The 19629-nt window shown below is 57.4% G+C and overlaps 1 protein-coding gene across 1 annotated transcript; it reads left to right on the top strand.

Moving 5' to 3' along the window:
* The first annotated feature begins 5782 nt into the window (after window positions 1–5782).
* On the top strand, window positions 5783–19572 carry Mxd4 (MAX dimerization protein 4). The gene is made up of 6 exons (XM_076864320.1): window positions 5783–5987; window positions 6068–6167; window positions 9341–9370; window positions 14709–14823; window positions 15837–15999; window positions 16418–19572. Exons 1-6 carry the CDS (start codon window positions 5924–5926, stop codon window positions 16573–16575), a joined length of 630 nt encoding a protein of 209 aa, XP_076720435.1. The 5' UTR covers window positions 5783–5923; the 3' UTR covers window positions 16576–19572.
* The last annotated feature ends 57 nt before the right edge of the window (window positions 19573–19629 follow it).

The following is a 19629-nucleotide window of genomic DNA, read 5'->3' as shown; positions in this document are numbered from 1 at the left end:
CCCCACCCAAGGGCAGAACCCAGGACCAAGACAGGTGCAATTCAGACAGAATGTAGAAGGGATGGCTTCCTGGCCACCCACAGCTGGGCCTTGGGGCTGGGAGGCCCTGGGGCTGGGAGCATACCCAGAGCTCTGGGTTTGTAGTCAGCACTTTTAAGCCAGCCTTGGGACCTCCTGCAGGCTGGCCTTCCCAAACCCATTTCCTAATCAACACCATCATCATGCCCTTCCTGCTACTGCCCTGAACAATGCCATTCCCCACTTTACACATGCCTGTGGCAATCCCATAAGATTCCCTTGAGGGAGCAAGATCTCCAAGCCATAGATGAGGAAGCTGAAGATGGTAGGTCAGTGAGCAGCAGAGCTGGGTTGTAGGTTTCTTGGAGGGTCCCACAGAAGGCAGAAGCAAGACGGTGAAGCGAGACATCAGGAAGCACTGGCTTGTTTTCCTAGATGCTACTCCTGGGGAAGGCACCTTGGAAAGCAGGAGCACCGTTCACCTTCTGGCAGCTGGAGGCAGGGATGTCACTGCTCTCTGGCTACACAGAGAAGGGGCCTGTCATTGTTCCCCAACACCCCCCACTTCAGCTTCTGGTGACAGAAGGGGCCCTAGACCAGGTAGTCCCCCACCCCAGGTACTACAGCTCTCCATGGGGTAGCTAGCAAGGCCAAGGGTGGAAGGTCTGGGAAGACACCCAGAGCTTGCTGTATCTGGGGGCTCAGAAGGAATCCCTGGGGCAGAATCTTGCCTGACTTTTGGAGGTAGCAGGGTGTGAGGGTCCCTACTCTACAGTAAGCTGATTCCTGGGCTGAGTGAGGACAGAAAGGACATAAGCAGGGAAGCAGATGACCCTGGGGCAGTGTTGTGCAGCATGGGGCTCAGAAGGACTGTTGGTGTCTTTCCTTGTTGGTGATGACAGTGCTGGAGGCCAAGTGAGGGGGGTTGATGCAGGGACCCCCTCTCCTCCTGTGGTTTGGGTCTGTGCTCCCAACAGATTCCTACTGTAGCCCTTAACTGCCACCAGGGGGCACCGCACTCTACTGTCTCCTCAGCTCCATCTAGCTTCCAGGACCATCTTTGTGCAAGGACCACCTCACTGCAAGTCACAACTGGGCCCTCAGGGCAACCAGACCCAGTGAGCAGGCCCCAGTTTTCAGGGTCCAGAGAGGCCCATGGCTGGCTCAGCAACAATGGAAGGAGCCCAGGAAGAGGGGCCCTGGCTGGAGCTGGACACTTCACACCACTAGAGTTGGGTGAGGGCTAACAGCACCCTGGAGTGGGGTGGCCTGGTGCCCTCTGGACTATGCAGTGGGAGCCAGTGGGAGGCCGATGGGACCCAAAGGAGGCTGGAATAGGTGCCCACCTCATGCCATCCCACATCTCAGAGTCCTAGAGAGAGGGGCTTATTTCCTCCCAGACCCCCTCTCCTCCAGCAGCTTCCCTGAAAGCAGTGCTGCCTCCCAGCCCAGCACACATTCTCCTAAGCACAGCCCCGTCCTTCACCTCTGAGAGAAAGGCCTGGCAGCCCTGTGGGTCCAGGAGCAGTAGCAGGGCTGGGCGGGGCGGGGCAGGGGCCCCTCTGTGTTTCTTGGCCAGTGCCCAGCCCATACTTGCCCAGTCATCAGAGTCTTAGCCTCTCCCCTTGGAAGGCCACCCCCAATACCACCGGACATGTCTACATCTGCACCCACATTCCTCCTTCATGTCTGTTTGTCCCTCTCCTGTAAAAACTTTTGAAAGGAAATTTTATCATGTTGTTTTTGGACACTTTGGCCTCAATAAATTAATTGAATTTACACTTGCTAAGCTGTCCAGGGCTCATTAGCATAGTGGGAAAACCTTATAAAAAGAGAGGGGGGAAGGTGCTCACCAATTGTTCATAAATATAATAAACTGTGTCCTTATTTTAAATTTAAGAATAATGTTGGCACTATTTTAGGTTCCATAGACACTTAATTACATCTTCATGCATTTTCATTTTGCTGGCTTCTTTTTGTGCTCTGGAGACAATGTTTTTCTGCATGTCCAAGTTTCTGGAAGCCCTCAGAGGCCTGCCTGGCTTGGTGCCCATGGTTAGTCAGCCTGGAGAGCCACCTCCACCCCAGCCTGCCTCTCTAGAGCCCCATTTTCCTGTGGGCAGGGTTAGGGGTTTGCAGTACTTGGTGATGTTCATATTCTTGCCACTTCCTGGGTCACCTCTGTGCCCAGCCTACTCCAATCTTCATTGCATTCCCAGCCACACCAAAGGGCAGGTACTGTCACTCCCATTTTATATTTAGGGAAACTGAGACTCAGAGAGGTTAAATGACTTGACCAATTTCTCATTCCCAGAATAGAATCCAGAGTGGCTGTGGGGGGAACCCAAAGACATACTCTCCATGGGACTCCCTCTCGGTGCCACCATGTGGCCAGTGCCTCAGTGCATGGGAGCCAAGGCTTCCAGGGGACCAGGCTTGTCATGGCTCACCAGGGCCTACTGACCCCTGCCATCACACGAAAACAGACCTGCCTCAGAGAGCTGTCTGACTCAGCTGCACCCAGGTGTGAGAAGTGGACAGCAGGTGGGCTGCAGGAGGATTCTGAAGGTGGGCCAGATGAACAGCAGGGCAGCCTCCTGCCCAAGGAGTTGAGGCTGTAGCCTGGGATGGCTGCAAGGTATCCACCCCAGTAACTGAAGAGACCAAAGGCTCAGGCAAGGGGCAGTAATCCAGAGGAGAGAGGGCCTTACCAGCCTTCCAGCCCTGACAGTGAGGGAACCTTGGACACTGAGAAACTGTGGACAATGCTCCCAAACTGGAGGGGACAGTAGCCACAGTGGGGGTGGGGCTGTGCTAAGTAGATGGCAGGATAGTGACTCCAGGACCACAGAAGGAAAGCCAGAGCCTACTAAGCGCGGGAAGGACAAGAAGTCGTTTTCTAGAGGCTTCTTGGGACAGAGGTGGGAGCAGGGCGTGGGAGAGAAAGCAGCCTTTCCCAGGCTGGGCCTTGAGTCCTTCAGTCTACCCTCTACATGCCCTAGAGGCGTGTGTAGCCTCCTGTATAGCCAGGCAAGATGATGCTGGGGGGGGGGGGCACCCAGGAAAGCCAGGCGGACTCAAAATTAGTCAGCCCTGCCTTCCACCCCAACTAGGGAAGCACCTTCTGATCCAGGTCCTGCCCCTTCTCCTGGAGCCTGTGTGGGGTGGGGTGGACTCTCCCAGAGAGCAGTAAGGGAGAACAGTCTGGGGGACAGTATCAAATTGAACTGGGGGCAGTAAGGAGGATGTGGACTGGTCCAGGAGGGCAGCGGAGTGGAGGCCACTTGGGGGCTAAGGGATGGAAGGGACAGGTCCTCCCCCACATCAGGCTAGTGGAGGGGCGGAGCTCTGACGGGAGAAGGACTGCAGAAGTCTGCTCCCTCCCTCCCTACCATGGACTTTGCTAGTTCCCACTGGGAAGGTTCAGGCTCAGGCTCAGGCTCAGGCTCAGGAGAGGGAGGTGGGCAGGAAGGGACCTGGCCCTGCTGGAGACCTGCCCTGTGGAAGGGGACTCAGTCTGCTGGTCAGCCCGTCTCCTCCTCCTCCCCAACAGCCCCTGAGGCTGCTGGCGCTGGCATGACCTCTAAATGCGGGCACGTTGCAGCACGTTGTAGAGACCACCCGCCCCTCACTCAGTATCCCTCCCCGTCCCCGGTATCCCTCCTCCTCCCCCAAGCTGAGGCTTCCGGATCTTCCTACGGGGTCCAGCCACTCTCAACCCCTTGCTCACTCAGCCACGCCTGCCCACTTTCTCCAGCTCCCGTGCAATCCAGGGTGAGGTCGAGCTCCGTGGGCACCGGAAGTGCTAGGTCCTTGGATGCAGCTGGATGAGGGGAGATTCCAGAATTGGCCTAGGCTAAAAATCTCAGGCTGAGAGGAAGCAGGCAGGCTGCTCCCTGCTGTCACGCCTGAGCATCCTGAGTACCGCAGTGGCCTAACCCCCTGTCCATCGCAGCAGGAGGCGGGCGAGGTCACCTTAACGCATGGCTGCCAATGCAGGGATGGAGCAACCTTGTAAAATGCTGACCCCCAGGTGATGAGTCCAGGTTCCCAGAGTGCAGAATGCGCCTTACTGCTTCCCAAAGTTGGGCACTCTCCTTCATCCTGCATGGCTCGAGGCAGCCCTAAAGACTAAAGACTAAAGTCTGTACTCTGGCTCTGGGGTGGTTGTGGGCTGAAGGAGGAAGAGCCCAGGTCAATGATTTTTTTGTTTTTTTTTTTTAGTTTTGGCACAGGTCTGTGTCCAGGAAGTATCAGGTTCCCCATTAGATCCTGCAGGGCCCTAAGGGCACACATCCTTAACCCTATCCCACAGATCAGACAGCTGTCACACCCCAGCAGAACCAGCTGGACCAGAGGTGGCTCTGGTCGCCACACTCCTACATAGCCAGCCATGGGTCACAACGTGGGAGTGCCAATCTCCATTCTGCTGGGATTGCTGAGGGGTTCCTTATTTGTAAATTGGGTATGTGGAAATATACACAGGCAATGCATTTATGTTGCTCCCACGACCTAGAGTGCTGAGGTTTTAACAGTTTTTGTTCTGTTTTATTGGCAGCAGAGCCCCACTTCCATATGGAACTTGGGGTGGGGGGGTGTCCAGTCACTTTATGACACAAAACTTTCCAGCTGACTGGCCCCGCCCTCGGCCACGAACCTTGAAAGCCAGTGAGAGTGAAGATCTGAAGATCAAGGGGTTGAGGCCAGGCTGAGGCTGCCCTAGGATTACCAGCTCTTCTTCCTCCTACCCAGCCTGCCTTACAGTCCAAGGTCATAACTGCGGCCGGCCGCAACCGCCCAGCCAGGCGCTTGCTTCCTAATAGCGAACCGCTCCTCCCCAGAAAAGGCAGCCTTGGCCTAAGAACCAGCGCCAGCCTCTTGTAACGGCCTTACTCTTCAAATCAGGCACCACAAGCAGCCTGTCCTCTTGAGAGCCCCTCCTGCCTGTGGCAGCAGTCCTCTTCCCTAACCGGGTCCTCACTTTCAGCCTGGTGTCCACTAAATAAACGACAACGACACTTCCGCTCTTGGTTTCCCCACTGACAACCTCAGAGAAGCCTTTGTTTTATGCTCCAACCGTTTGTGTTCCTCTCCCAGTCCAGGCCTTCCCTGAGGCCATTCTGTCCCGCGGAGAAGGGTGTCGTTTGCAGCCCTACAAGGGACCCCGGAGCAGACAGACGGCTAGGCATGGTCCTCCCGCAGAGCCAGTGCTGGATCTGGACCTGGGCAACAAGTCCCTGCACACACTGTGCATGGGCCCGGCGGGGTGGCAGGGCGCTTGTCCCGCAGTGCATCCTGCTTCGGGTCTCAGGAGACGCTGCCCGCGTCCTACTGGCCGGGTGGAGCGCCAGGCGGCGGTCCCAGCGCGCTCCGCTTCCTCTCAGCAACGCGTCCGGCCGCGGCGCCCTTATTGGCCGCGCGCCCGGCCGCGGGTCATTGGTCGGTGATCTCAATTTACATAGACCGCCCTGACCCAATCGGCGCGCAGCACCTACTTAACATGCATGACGGCCACCAGTCAGCAAGCGCGGGGGCCGGGCCACCACGTGCTGTTGCTAAGCTTGGGCTTCTAAATTGTTACTACAGCTGTCGGCCTATCGGAACCGAGCTTCGCATCTGTCAACATTCTCGGCCCGGCCCGAGGCGTTCGGCCAGTCCCCATTGGTCCAGATCCTGTCCAGCGCCCGCCCCTGGGGCTGCAGCGCTAGCTCCCATTGGCTATGCCGGCCGCCGCTCGCCCTTATGTGTCAATTTGAGGGCCAGAGGCAGAGGGTGGCGGCCGAGCTCAGGAGTCCGCGAGTCGGACAAGTGTGCCGCGGGGCGCGCTGGGCGGGCGGCGAGCGGAGCCGGCCGGAGCGCGCCGGGCAGCGGCCGCCGCCGTCCCGAGAGGGGCGCGGGCGGCAGGATGGAGCTCAACTCCCTGCTGCTGCTGCTGGAGGCGGCCGAGTACCTGGAGCGCAGGGACCGAGGTAGCCCGCGCCCCTTTGTGCGCCGGGTGGGCGGGCGGCGGGCTGGGCGGGGGACCGCTGACCGCGCCGTCTGTCCGCAGAGGCCGAGCACGGCTACGCCTCGGTGCTGCCCTTCGACGGCGACTTCGCAAGGAAGAAAACAAAGGCGGCCGGCCTGGTGCGCAAGGCCCCGAACAACAGGTACCGCCCCCGCGCGCCGCCCCGCCGCCCCGGCCGGCCCCGCCCGGTGTCCCCCGGCCGCCTCGCGTCCGCCGCGCGACTCCGCGCGCCCCGGCGGCCGGCCTGGAGGAGGCGCGTCGGCCCCGCCCGCCCCGCCTGCGCGTCGCCATCTTCCCGCGGCCGCGCCTCCCGTCGCGCGTAAACAGTGCCACGCGTACACGCCTGACGCCCGCCCCGGGCCAGCCCCAGGCTCTCTGGACTTTTCCTGGCGGGAGAGAAGTTGTCAACAGGCTCCCACCGGTGCCTCTGGGGCCCGGGACACTGAGGCTCAGTGGCTGGGCCCTGCGTTCTGCGCGCGGAGGGACCGCCTTCTTATCCCATCTCAGAGCTGGGCCCTGCTTCTTGGCTCAATACCCTATCCCCAGGAGCCTGGACAAAGGCCCCTCCCAGGTGTCCACCAGTCCTACTCAGTCTCCTGACACTGAAACTCTAGACACAAGTTCAGGGATCCCCTTCTTTGGGACAGGAGGCCTTTGGGAAAGGTAGGAGGAGGGAGCAGGTTCCTTAGGATCAGTTACTTCCTCCAGCCCTTGGCCTTGTATTCAGACTGCAGAAACCCTGAAATTGGAGTGCACGCATATGGGGAGCCGATACCCTGGGCTAGGACCCCCCAGGGTACCGGCACCTAGCTACTGTGGGGGGCCTGGCACACCTGGCAGTAAGGGATCTACCTTGACCTACCTACTCCTGTGTCACTAGGCCAGGAACTGCATTGGCCGGGGGCTTTTGGGCCTCTTGGCAGAGAGTGCAGCTCATTCCTGTGGCCTGCCTGTTCTTAGGAAACAGGCTGGCATGCAGGCCCATCTCTGTGGTGTCCTAGGCCTGGCAAGGAATTGGTTTGAGACTCAGCATCTAGTCCCCTGCTGAAGACAGTTTGCAGAAGGACTTGAATGTGTTAGGGGCACCACTGTCTCTGACCTGGACAGTAAGCTAGTCAGGCCTCTGTTTCTGGCTGTCCAGACTCTGGGAAGAGACCTCCAGCTCCCACAGTGTGGAATGCCCAAAGCTGACCACCAGAATCCTAGCTGAGGCTCACTGAATGCTTCCTCCACACACAGCCTCATGAAGGCAATGTTATTTTTATCTCCATTTTACAGCTGAGGAAACTGTTGCATAGAACCATTTGGTTACTTGTCTGGGGCCCCCTTTACCCACCTTTGTGACTCCTGTTCCTGGGTGGGGCCCACCTTCTGCTGGGATGAGGACCCAGACAAGGGATTGAGAGGGTCTCCTTGGCCTGGGTGCACCACTTCTGCAACCTCTTTGAGCAGAGCCCAACTCCCCAAGGGCCAGAGGCAGCCAAGGGTGACAGATATGGCCCCTTTAGAGGTCACCAACCTTGAGGGTGTTCTTAGCCACACTAGATGAGAAGCTGGGGTCTGATGTAAGGCTTTATGTCTGCCAAGATGAGGGACAGGAACAAGACACAACAGACCTGGGTGAGAAACGGGTGTCACTGCTGTAGGCTCAGGCAGTGGCTCACCGGGAAGACACTGGAGCCAGCTTGTCAGGTTGGGCTCTGTGAGGTGAGCAGAAGAACACATGCCTCACAAGGTACGGGTGGTGCCAGGAAAGCACTTGGCACAACTCTAGCCAGGGTTAGTGCCACCTCTCCCCAGGGAAGGTGCTGCTAAGACCTGTGTGACAGGCCTCCTCTGCAAGGGTCTCTGGACACAGGAGGGCCTCAGCCCTTTTCTACCCCCAGGATACTGAGAAGTGCCCCTCTGCCTCCAGGGTGGGGTCATCCTTTAATTGAGCAGGTGGGTGGTGGGCCTCCCTACACTGAAGGGCACCTGCTGACATCAGCCTCCCTCATGAGCCAGCATACCTACAAACCACATGGCCAGGCTGAGGTTTGGGCTGAGGGACAGCCCCTGGTAGGCCAGTGAAGGGGTTAGTGATACCCCCTCTGGCTTCAGCTAGCCCTAGCAGAGGGTTCTCACCCAGCCCATGTGAGTATCAGGTTCTTGAGGACCCTGGAAGTTGAACAGTGAGGCCCAGGAGCTGGCAAGCACCATGAGAAGAGGGCAGGCCTAGTGCCCAGGTGGCTGCAGCAGGTGGTGGAGGAAGGCAGGGTGGACAGGCACTGTAGCCTAAGGGGTAAGGATGGGAGATGCCAGATCCACATTCCTGGAGCAGGGGAGTGGAAGTAGGCAGGCAGTGTCCAAAGAAGCCCTCAGTCTAGGTATACAGCTGCATGGCCTGAGCGCTCTGTTCACATGTGCAGCTGCATGGGAAGCCTGGGAGCCCTGGCTGGCCTGTGGGTCCCTCCTGGACTGGGAGGGTGACTGAAAGTTGAAGGGTAAATTTCCTGAGTGGCACCTGTGATGCTCAGGACTCTGTACCATCTGAGTGGGCAGGATAGGTGAGGCTCAAGCAGCTGGCAGGGCTGCTGTTCCCAGGGAGGCTAAGCTTGGGCCCAGAGAAGCTAGTCCTGCCAGAATATGGCCTGTGAGGGAAGTGGGAGATCCACCAGCCTTGGTGTTCCCTGCATGCAGTGACCCAGGAAACATCAAAGCCTCAGACACCCCCCTCGTGGCCTGACCTGGCTAGGACTACTTGTCTTGGGTATTCTCATCTGGGTGGTGGTATGTGTGAGCCTGACATGATAGCCATGATACATGGCCACCTCATCTCCTGAGGACCTGACTTCTGTGCTCCATGCTCAGCATATTAGCCCTCTTTGTGGTCCTTGTTGGTTGCAAAGACACACCTGGTCTTGGGGTACGGGGAACAGAAAAGGCAGATGGTTAAGTACAGTAGCTGTGCTGCCTGGGCCTCTACACATCTGGAAGAGGTTCTGCATCCTCCTGCCAACCACGACCCCACCAAGCCTCATAGGTGAGCCTGGTGGCTCTGGGCCCCCCCCAATCTGTGCACACCTCTTTGCTTCCTTTGTGTGCCCCCACCCCCATGCCCTCACCCCATCCTTGCAGCTCAGTGTGAGGTTTCCTTAGCACTTGGATGGCAGCTGTTGCATTTACCCCAGCCCTTACCATCTGTGGGCCTCCTGGGGCCCATATCTGCCCTGTACTCTCTGTGGGCTCCAAGCCCCTCCCCCAGAAGAGCCATTGTTATTTTGCTCTGGTGGTCAGGCCTCAGAGTGAGCCCTGTCTTTCTGTTTCTCTAAACAGGTCTTCACACAACGAACTAGAAAAGCACAGGTAAGTGACACTTGCCCTCACCAGTTTCTATTCAAGCCTCCTGATAGGCCTGTCCCTTCTGCTGAGGGGACGCCACAGCTGACCTCACAGTCCTGGGAGGGCTGCCAGTGCTGCCAGGCTGTGCCCTCAGTGTAGAAAGGGTCAGCCTTGAAGGAGGGGGCCAAGGTTTGTTCTCAGGCACTCTCAGGCTGGCAGGCAGGGGTGGGGGCCCAGCTTTGGAGTGTTCAGACTGGGACCAGGGCCAGGTGGGGACCAGGGACTTGGAAAAGGCCCTGTGCTGGTGTCAATCAGGGATGGCTCCCTGGAGGAGGCAAATGGGTATGCTTCTGAGCCCCTCTGGGAACAACACTTCAGCCTTGGTGTCATGACCTCAATAGTGGGTCCCGCCACCATGATCTGACCCCTTATCTCCCAGTTCCATGCCTTTTGCCTCAGTGCCTTCTGGGGCCTGTGCTGGAGTCTTGTCGTAGGGGCAGCACAAGTGCAGCTGGCCTGGGCCACCTCCCTGCACTCTAGCCCCGGTCAGGCAGCAGGGCCCTGGCACAGGTATCCCACCTGAAGCAGCTCTAGCTGCAGACGCTCCTCTGTTAGTTGGGGTAGGTGTGAGCCAGGGGCCCTTTCAGCTGCTGTGGGAACTCTGGGTGAGTGCAGAGGCATGTTGGGCCAGGAAGTCTCAAAGACAGAAGCCCCCATGCCACCATCGGGGAGAGCCCCTGATGGATACTGGGGGATACCTCTCTCAATATCTTTGCTCTCATCTGTGAAATGGGTCTATTCTTTGTTCCCTTCCTGGTGAGTGGGTGGGTCTGCATCCGAATTGAGCCCTCCTGGATGTACTGGGAAGGTCTGAAGTTCAGCCAGGTCCCCACCTCTCCCTCCCCCATGTCTGCGCCCTCAGCACCGCCAACTTCCGCTGCCCTGGGAGTTAGGCCTCTGGCTGGGGCGGGCTGCTGGGCAGGGGCAGAACACCCTGTTCCCTGAGGAGATGTCCTTCCTGCACTGGTCATCTCTGTTTGGGGGGTTCCCTGGGGGGTGCTGCTGTGGAGCCAGCCTAGGGCTGCTTCCAGGCCCTAGGAGACCCAACCAGGCTTGACCCGGACCCACAGTCTGGGATGGGGCAGGCCACAGTGGGGATACTCTGGGGAGAACTTCCTGGAGGTGGCATTTGGAAGAGAAGCTTTCAGGAGGTACCATTGAAGGAGGGCAGGTGGCAAGGCAGGGTAGCCTGTGGTGGAGAGCAAGCAATGCCTCAGACCCCTGCAGCTGCCTCTTGGTCTCTCCCAGCTCCTCCTAGAGCTCATGCTTAATGGAGCTCAAGGAACCTTTTGAGATAGAGGGGTAGGTGGGCAGCCTAGGAATCTCTCTATGCCCCCACAACCAAGTGCAGGGGTTTCTGTTTCTGGCTGGCCAAGGCACAGGTGTGGACATCCTGAACAGCCTACAAGCTGGAGCTGGGAGCCCTGAAGAAACTTTGGCCTTGGTTGTGCCCATGGCTAGCCTTGTGCTGGTGCTGGATGCTTGGTGCTCCTGGCTGTTGGCTGAAGGAAAGGCTGTGTGCTCTCCAGAGGAAGGAAGGAAGGAAGCAAACAAGCAAGCAAGCAAGCATCAGGCTCCTCTGCTTGGCTGGCTTCAGGGACGGAGGCCCTGGACACTCTTTCTTGGAAGTGTCCCTCTTGGGGGTCTGGGTTAGGCCTTTGGGGCTTCCCCCTCGTGGTGCTTGAGCTGAGCCCAGTCAACCCTAGGCCTGCCCTAAGCACCCTTGTATGTAAGCAGTTCTGGAAGGTCTGCCAAGGCTAACTGACCCAGGGGTCTGGTAATCCTCACGGGCCTAGCTCCAGCCTTTGGCCTTAGTGGGTATATGGGAGGAAGCCCTGGCTGACCTTCCTTATCCTTAGTACCCCCTGGAGTGACAGTGCACACCCTAAAGGCCAGACCTCACTGCTCATTTGGCCCCTGCTCCACTTCAAGCGTAGAGATGGTTGTCCAGCTAGACTTTTCCTGGCAGGACCTGCCCTGGAGCCCATGGCCTGCCCTGTGGGCTGCCCCCAGGCTCCTGATGCAGCTTTGTGGAACCACATGGGGAGTGTGTTTGTTAGAATAGCTAGAAGATGCAGGTAAACAGGAGGAGGGAGGGTGATGGTTCCCCGTGTCCCTGTCCTCCTGTCTCTTGGACTTCCTGGCTGCCTCCTCTCCAAAAGCCTGTCCCTGCCTGGTTCAGAGTGTGACTCTGTCAGCTAGCCAGTACTCTCTTCTCAGGTCTGGGGGACCCTGGCCTGCAGCCAAACCCTCCAAGAGCTCTGGGTGAGAGGCTGGGCGGGACCATGTGGTGGGCTGCACTGTGGTGGAGGTGGGAATGCTATTGATGTCAGAGCAGGAGTCCCATGGGCAGGCTACCTCCTAGATCTATGCTGGGCTCCTTTAGAAGTGCTGGGTCTTAAAAGCTGCTTGGAATGCTTGGTGACAGCTACTGGCAGAAGGCCTGGGATGCTGCAGTGACTTCAGGGAGGAGAGTTTGGTAAGAACCTAGTGTAGCCCCAGCTGTGGGGCCAGGGCTCAGGAGGGTAGGGACCTTTTCAGCACTCCACCAGTGGCCATTGGCAGAGCTAATTCCAGACCCTGGCCCCAGGCAGCCAATCACAGTCACTGTCCAGGGCAGGGATCCAGGGCAACCCTGGCTGTGTGCTTCCTGGGTTTGGGTGGACATGCTGCAGTTTTAAACACTGCACATGTGTGGTCAGGTGGCCTTGCTTTGTTTCTTGAGTCTCTTCATATACTCCTGTACCCTACCCCCAGAGATGGCATCCCAGGCACTTGGAGGCCCTGGGATGAGAAGGGGACCTTGCTGTCCTCTATTCCAGTTGGATTTCTCACCTAATACCACATAAGTACTTCCTACGTGTGTCCATGCACCCTCCCTGTCCTGAAGCCTTTGCAGGACCTGCAGCCAAGCTTCCAGGGTTCTCAGCTTCCAGGGTTTTCTACACAAAGCAGAGGCTGAGTGTGGCCCTTTTGGGGGGAAGGTTTTGTAGGACAGAAATCCTAGGAACAGAAACATGGATCAGTAGTGACTTTGATAATTATGCTATGGCCCTTCTCCCACAGCAAACTGACAGGTCTCCACGGCTGGTCAGGCAAGTGCTAGCCACCCTTTGCACATCAGCTACTGTAAAGGGGACATGAATGTCTGCTCATCTGAGTTTTCCTTAATCACTGTGAGATAAAACCAGTTTTTATGTCAGATTTGCCCTTCATACTCTGCAAATTGCCTGTTTGTGTCCTTTGCCTGTTGTCACATTGAAGTGTTCCTCCTTGTTTTTGATGTGTATGAGCTCGGAATACCATGAATACTGACCGTTTGTCTTTATATGTATTGCAAACATTTTTCTACTGTTATTTGTCTTTTAGCTGTGTTTTTTCTTTCTTGTACAAATGTGTCTTTCTCTGATTGTAATAGTAATACGTGGGATTTTTTTTAGCATAGAAAACCTGGAAAATATAGAAAAGCACAAAGCTAAAGAAATAAACATTGCCAGCCGCATCCCTGGAGACGCTCGCTTCCTGTGCTTCATTGTGTTTGGTTGAGTCTCTTGTGTGCGTTCTCTGTTTTATTTTTTAAACAAAATTGGGTCACTTGTCACATATGTGGTTCTGTACCCTAATTTTTTTACTGAACATTCATGATATGAAAGTGTAGCTACACTAAAATCATAATGTGATTGTCTCTGGGTGGTGGAATTGGGGGATACTTTTTTTTGGTAATTTTCTAATTTTTCCATAAAGGTCACATACTGCTAATATAGTTAAATGGTGGCATATGACAGATAGATTGGGGAAGAGGAAACCTTCCCCACTTGTGAACAGTCCCATTGGTGGCTGCAGGACAGTGGGAACCTGCCTTGGGAGGAGACCCCTCCTCTGAGCAGAGGCTCTGCTCATCATCCAGCTCCAGGCCTCCTTCCCCTTCAGTTTTTGGAGAGGGGCACTTGCCCCAGGACAGGGGGGAGGCTGAGGTTCTGGGCACTCGAGGCCCAGTGCAGCAGAAGTCTGGATCCCGAAGCCCACCTGTGTGCCCTCTTCCCTGTGCTGTGGCTAGAGGAATCTCCAGCCTTGAGGCAGCCTAGGGCTTGCTCGCCCTGTTCACCCTTCCACCTCCTCACCACGTGCAGTCACAGACCTGTATCCTGGAAGTTATTCCTGGAGGTTCTTCACCCAGAATAACCTCTAGGCCCTGGAGGATGGCTGGGGCATCAGGTGACATCATTTGTCAATGCAGAGTGCTATATGGGTGACAGGCTTAGTGGCCTCAGACTGCAACCCATCTCCTGAAGCATAGGGAGATGTTGTCTCTTCTCTGTAGCCTTTCCCTATATCTGGCAGCCCCTCCTCCTCTGGGCCTTGGGTTCCTCCTCTGTCCAAGGAGATCCGCTGTCCTCCAGGGTCTCTCTAGGACTGAAGGAGAATGCATTTGTTAGGGCTCCGCTACTAGGGAGCAGACATGAGACAATGGGGACCACTGGCATAGATCAGAAAGGAGAGGGTGTTGGCCACCACAGGTGGGCTTCAGGTTGTCTACACCTTGACCTGGCAGCTCCACTCCTGAGAATGATCCTAAGCAAAGCATACTGGATTTGGAAGCAGCCTCAACCACAGCAAGGGCTAAGCAGATCTGTTACTGAGCATCCCTCAGCTAAAACCACCAGTTCCACTTGGGTGGTTGCATGCAGACGTCACTGGGGTCCTGGGCCATCATGGTGGTGTCAGAGAGAAGGCCCTCCCAGACAAGCAGGCCCCTGACCAGCCAGGAAAGGCAGCGATTCTGCAGGGAATTGGTGCATATGAACATAAGAACAAGTGCCTGAGAATGGTCCACCCATGTGAGTGTGGGGACAGACTGGAATAAGGAGGGGTCCAAAGGGAATACAAATCTGTGCAGGGGGCTCCTCCTCAGCCCTCCCTTGACATGGCTCATGTTCCTGTGAGGACAGAATGATCGAAGAGCGTATTGTGGTGCTGAGGTGGGCATGTGAATGTTGTCTGAGTCCCCTGGATCTCTGAGTGCAGAATAGGGCTCTTAGGCCACATGCAGGGCCATGTGAACATCCATATGCCGATGGCCCCATGTGCCTGGCTGCTTCTGGGGGGAGATGGCAGCCAGATCTGCAGCAGGTTGGGGTACTGTGCAGGGACCCAGCTGGTCACCACCCACCCTCACCCAGATCTCTCCTACCTGCTGTCCCTTCACAGAGAGCCCAGCTGTACCCCTGCATTCCCTCCCCCATTCCCTCTTCCCCCTGGGCTTTGCCACCTGGCCTGATGATTCTGTCTCTGGCTCTTTCAGACGAGCTAAGCTCAGGCTCTACTTGGAGCAGCTCAAGCAGCTGGTGCCCCTGGGCCCTGACAGCACTCGTCACACCACGCTGAGCCTCTTGAAGCGTGCCAAGATGCACATCAAGGTGAGCAGCCCATGCCCTCCACCCTCTCTGGCTGCCTGGCTACCCCTGCTACCCCTAGCCCATCCCTGTGTGTCCTGGACAGCCCTTTGATCAGAGGTCCTGGAGGTGGGGGGGGTCACTGTCCAGCAGGTACACATCAGCGGCTTGGGTTTTTGTTTGTTTTAGGGAAGATAGACAGAAGCTTCTGGGGGTACAGGAAGTCACATGGCTTCTGTTGGGTTTTGTTGGTGGTGATTGGGAGGGAAACCATGTAGTGGCTGGCTGGGGTAGAGTTGGGCTCTCCGAGGCCTCTGTGAAGGGGCAGCAACTGGAAGGAGATGTGGGGCCAGGAGGGGCAGGGATTCTTTCATGTCTTCCTAGAGAGGACTACTTCTAAGCCCCTTGGGCGTCAGGAGAAGGTGGGATTTGCTCTCAGGAGACATTGCTTGGAGTAGCCCAACAAGGCTTTTAGATTGAGACCTGCTGCTTTGGGGATCTTAGGACGTCTGGGCCAACCATAGCTTATTTCTGTCCCTTTGAAGGGCTTCTGCTTCACAGGCATAGGTACCCCAGGTAGGGCTGGCAGGAGCTTTGAGGGGGCGCAGCAGGGGTTTGGCAGGGGGGCCCTCAGAGCAGGCAGTGTCTAGGTCCAAGGAAGGTTGAGAGGTTGGGCACTGATGCTATGGGTGCAGGTGTGGTCTGCCAAAGCCTAGGGGCAGGCTGGACTGCTGTGGGAGGGGCTGTCCTCCAGGAGGAGGCTGGGTGGTGCTATCACAGCTGGCTGGTGGCTGTTGGCATTCTGGAGTTGGACTGCAGGTGGAGAGCCCAGGGCCAGGCTGGAGTGTGCATGGCCACCTGGCTGGGGTGAGAAGGGGCACATCAGGCCATGGGAGCCAGTGGGCTGGGCACCCTGTAGCCCCAGCCTGGTTGGGCCATGTTGGGGTGAGAATCTGACCTATCCAGACCTCTGTGCCTCTGCACCCACGAGGGGATGCCCCCTCCTGGCCACAGGCTCACAGTGCCCCACCCCTCAGAAACTGGAGGAACAGGACCGCAGGGCGCTGAGCATCAAGGAGCAGCTGCAGCGGGAGCACCGCTTCCTGAAGCGGCGCCTGGAGCAGCTGTCTGTGCAGAGCATGGAGCGCGTGCGCACGGACAGCACTGGCTCCGCCGTCTCCACAGACGACTCAGAGCAAGGTGGGCCTGGGACAGCCTGACCCAGCCCTCTGGGCACAGGCATTCTTCAGCTTCTGGTGAAAAGGAGCCTGGGCGGGGGTGGAGTGGGGTGATGCCCAGTAAGGACAAGGCCCGTCACCATCTGCACCCGCTTACAGCAGTATTTTCATGCCTCACCTTGGTGTGCAGAAGGGACAGGAGGAGAGGGTGAAGCCAGAGGCCAGTGCCCTGGCCATGTAAGGGCCAGAGCCTGGCTGGGTTCTTAACAGGAGCTGCAGCCTGGAGTCATCCCTCAGGGCCCAGACAGGTCCCCCTCCGCTCCTTCCTCTGCACCCACTCCCAGAGCCTCCCCTTATGTACAGGAAGAGATGGGCCCTTACTTGGTTCCTCATGCTAGTCTTCTTGGAGTGCCTGACCCAGCCCTCTCTGTTCTCCCCAGAGGTGGACATAGAGGGCATGGAGTTTGGCCCTGGTGAGCTGGACAGTGTTGGCAGCAGCAGTGACGCCGATGACCACTACAGCCTGCAGAGCGGTGGCTGCAGTGACGGTGGCTATGGGCGCCCCTGCCGGCGGCCTGGCCGCCCCAGCCTCTCATAGGCCCCGCACACTCTGCTGCTTGGCCCCTGCCGCCCGCCTGCCTGGTCAGCGTGTCAGCCTCAGTTCTCCCTTGACCGATGCAGCCTCTCCCTGGGCCACTGCTGTGCCATTCTGGAAGCTCCAGCTGCTGCCTGGGCTGCCCGCCTCTGCCTGCTGCCTGCTGGTCAGGGCCTGAGCCGCCCGCCCGCCCACCCTCCCTTCCCCACTGGTCAGGGCCCCTTGCAGGGAGGCAGGGCCCGGCTCCTATGACCTGGAGCCCAGTGTTGCCACCCACGGTCTGCTCTCAGATTCCTAATCATTCCAGAAGTATTAAATGTCATTGCTGCAAACCTCGGCAGGCACCGTGTAAGGGGCTTAATGACCACCTCAGGGAGTTCAGACCCCAGCACCGGACCCCAGGAGAGAGGAGTGGACTGAGGAAGGAAGGAAGGTGCAACTGTCTGTCTGTCCACTTGTCGGTTGGTCCATACAGGCTCCTCAGGCTTGGACTGAGAAAGCGTGAAGGGCGGGACTGGGTGAGCACCCTGGGCAGGTAGGCGGAGAGGGGCCTTCCCATCCATGGGCATCAGGAGCCAGGGATGGACTTGTGGTGGCAGGCTGAGCCAGTCCACATCAAGCTGGGCAGTGTCTGCTCTGTCGAGACCTTCCAATGCACACACACACTAGCCCACACGCACACATGCGTGCACTGGAGGAAGGCTGGCCTTTGGGGGCCACCTAGGCAAATGCTGGTCCCTGGTCTGTGCCTGACTTTGTCTCTGTGTGGCCACCACCAGCTCACCTGTATCAGCCCACCTGTGCCAGCCCAGGTGGCTCTGCCTCTCTGCACAGGAAGCAGAGCTTCTTCCCGTGCAGGGCTGGGATGAGTTGTGGCGGCAAGCTGAACCAAGTCCTCTGGGCTTTCTCATCTTCCTTTCTTATGAAAAGTCAAACAAAACAAAAACAGCAAGGCCACAGCGTGACAGGAGCTCCCTTCAAGGGGAGCTTAGAAGTTCTGCCCATCACAGCCTCAGCTGGCAGAGGCTTTCCCCAAATGCAAAACAGAGAAACATTTTTAAAAAGAGAAAAAAAAAAAAAAAAAGCTCTAAAAACCCTCACCAAGGGACGTGTGTGCCGCCTCTATTTCCTGTACAAGATTTTTGTATTCTATTTTCCTAGCCATTGTTGCGTCCTTGTATGCTGAGGGGTGGGAGTGACCCAGTGTCTCAGGGACCCATCCTCTGTCACGTTGTCATTGTGTGCCTTGTGTCCCGTCTTGACCTGCCCACCACCAGCAGCATGTTCCCTGTGACTCAAAGGATGCCTCAAGCCTGCCAAGCTGGTGCCTCCTTGCCCCCTCCCCATGGACAGCTCCTCCCAGAGGCCAAGGCTTCCTTGGAGTGAGGTGCCTGTGCTGCGTAGGCAGCATGGCCACTTTTCCTCCCCTGCAGGAGGGCTGTAACCAGGCTCCCAGTGTTACCTTCCTGGGTGGCTGGGGCCCACTATGTTATGAATCTGCAACCTGCCTCAACCTGCCTGCTTCTGGGCCTGGGGTGAGGGCTCCAGGTGCCAGGTTGGCAGCTGATGAAGTGTTTGCTCTGGAGGTGGGGGCCTGGCTAGGGGGCTTCTGCTGGCTTTCAGTCCTGAAGTCCTTGTCCCCCAGGGGATCACACAGCAATACTTGGGTGGTGGCTGTGGGGCTGGCCTATAGCAGCACCTGCCACCACCTCTGGTGCATTTGTAACCAAGTTTCCAAATCATGAGAGGAAAATCGATTTCTCTTCTATCATGTCAGTGAACACCCTCAGAGTCCAGGGAAATACCTGTGGCACGGAACCTCCCCTACAGGGGCTCAGGATGGCGCCAGAGAACAGGCCTGTGGGTGGGGACCCTGGGGAGCAGGGATGGGGGCTGTCCAGATGTCTTCCTGGGTGTTCTGACTGTGTCTTCAGCCCACTGGGGCTTCTCCTGTCTGTCAGGCGTATCCACTGAGCTTTCTAGCTCCTCTACCCTCAGAGCAGAGCAGGAGTCCATGTTTCAGGGCCTGGTTCAGGATCCAGAACTCCAAAGTCTCCTGATGTTCCCTGAATTCTTAAACTATCAACTCTGCTCCATCTCCAACACCTGGGGTTCTGCTCCCACCTCTGCCTAGCAGAATCCAGCCCAAGTGACCAGAGTGGCCCCTTGGCTGGCCTTCTTGGCAGCTCAGCCTGTGCCCAGTCCCATGTGGACTTGGAAGTTGGGCTCATCAGCCACCTAGGGGTGCTCTCCATCTGGTCCTCCCTGCCACCAGCAGGGTGTGAGGGGTGGTCCACAAGGGTGGGGGCTGGTGCTAAGAGTTCCATATTCATTCCTCCCTTCCCTGCTCCTTGCCATTTGCCCAGACTGGATGTTACTGGTGGCCACATGGACCATCAGGACCACTGTAGTGTCTGCAGAAGGAAATTGGGACAACAGCCACAGTCCACATCCTCCATCCTCCATCTTTGCCCACCTACACCTACATCCATGTGGGCCTCATGCTCCGTGGCTGAGAGTCTAGAACCCTTGGCTCAGGCTTGGGTCTCCATCTCCCTAGGAGGCATCCCACTCATACCATGCCCTTCTGTCCTGCTTCAGGCCTAGCTGGCCTGGGAGGAGAGGCTGTTTTTTCAACTCATCCTGGTGGTGATGTGATGGCAAGGTCTTTGAGCTTGTATTCCTGGGTGATGGACCGTGCACCAAGCTATGACCTAAGGGCTCCACCCTTTGCTCTCCTGTATGCCCCAACCATCCAGTCTCTCTCTGGGTCAGAGAGACCCTGGGATCTACCCACCCCATACTGCCTGCACAGAGGGTCAGTAGCCTTGGCCCCATCCAGGGCACTAGGGCAGGTTCCGTGCCAGAGTTTGGGGCCATTTAGGGGGCCTGGTGCTGGTTCAGCTGGAGAGTGAAAGGGGCCCCACCCACCTGTCCTCCAGGTGGGGCTGTGCTGTGTCATTCTGTCATTGTAATATAAATACAGATTTTTATACCTCACCCTCTGGCTTCCAGTTCTTTCCATTGCCCTGCTTTGCTCTCTTCCCCTCAGCCTTC

The sequence above is a fragment of the Callospermophilus lateralis genome, chromosome 8 (assembly GCF_048772815.1).
Source record: "Callospermophilus lateralis isolate mCalLat2 chromosome 8, mCalLat2.hap1, whole genome shotgun sequence".
Lineage (NCBI taxonomy): Eukaryota > Metazoa > Chordata > Mammalia > Rodentia > Sciuridae > Callospermophilus > Callospermophilus lateralis.
The sequence above is the reverse complement of the archived record's forward strand: the minus strand, read 5'-3'. Positions and strand labels throughout refer to the sequence as shown.

Excerpts from the sequence above, each read along its gene's own strand:
- Mxd4 (XM_076864320.1), top strand. The coding sequence starts at position 5,924 with ATGGAGCTCAACTCCCTGCTGCTGCTGCTGGAGGCGGCCGAGTACCTG. Across the intron at positions 5,988-6,067 it reads CCTGGAGCGCAGGGACCGAG|AGGCCGAGCACGGCTACGCC; the intron begins GTAGCCCGCGCC and ends GTCTGTCCGCAG. Across the intron at positions 14,824-15,836 it reads GTGCCAAGATGCACATCAAG|AAACTGGAGGAACAGGACCG; the intron begins GTGAGCAGCCCA and ends CCCACCCCTCAG.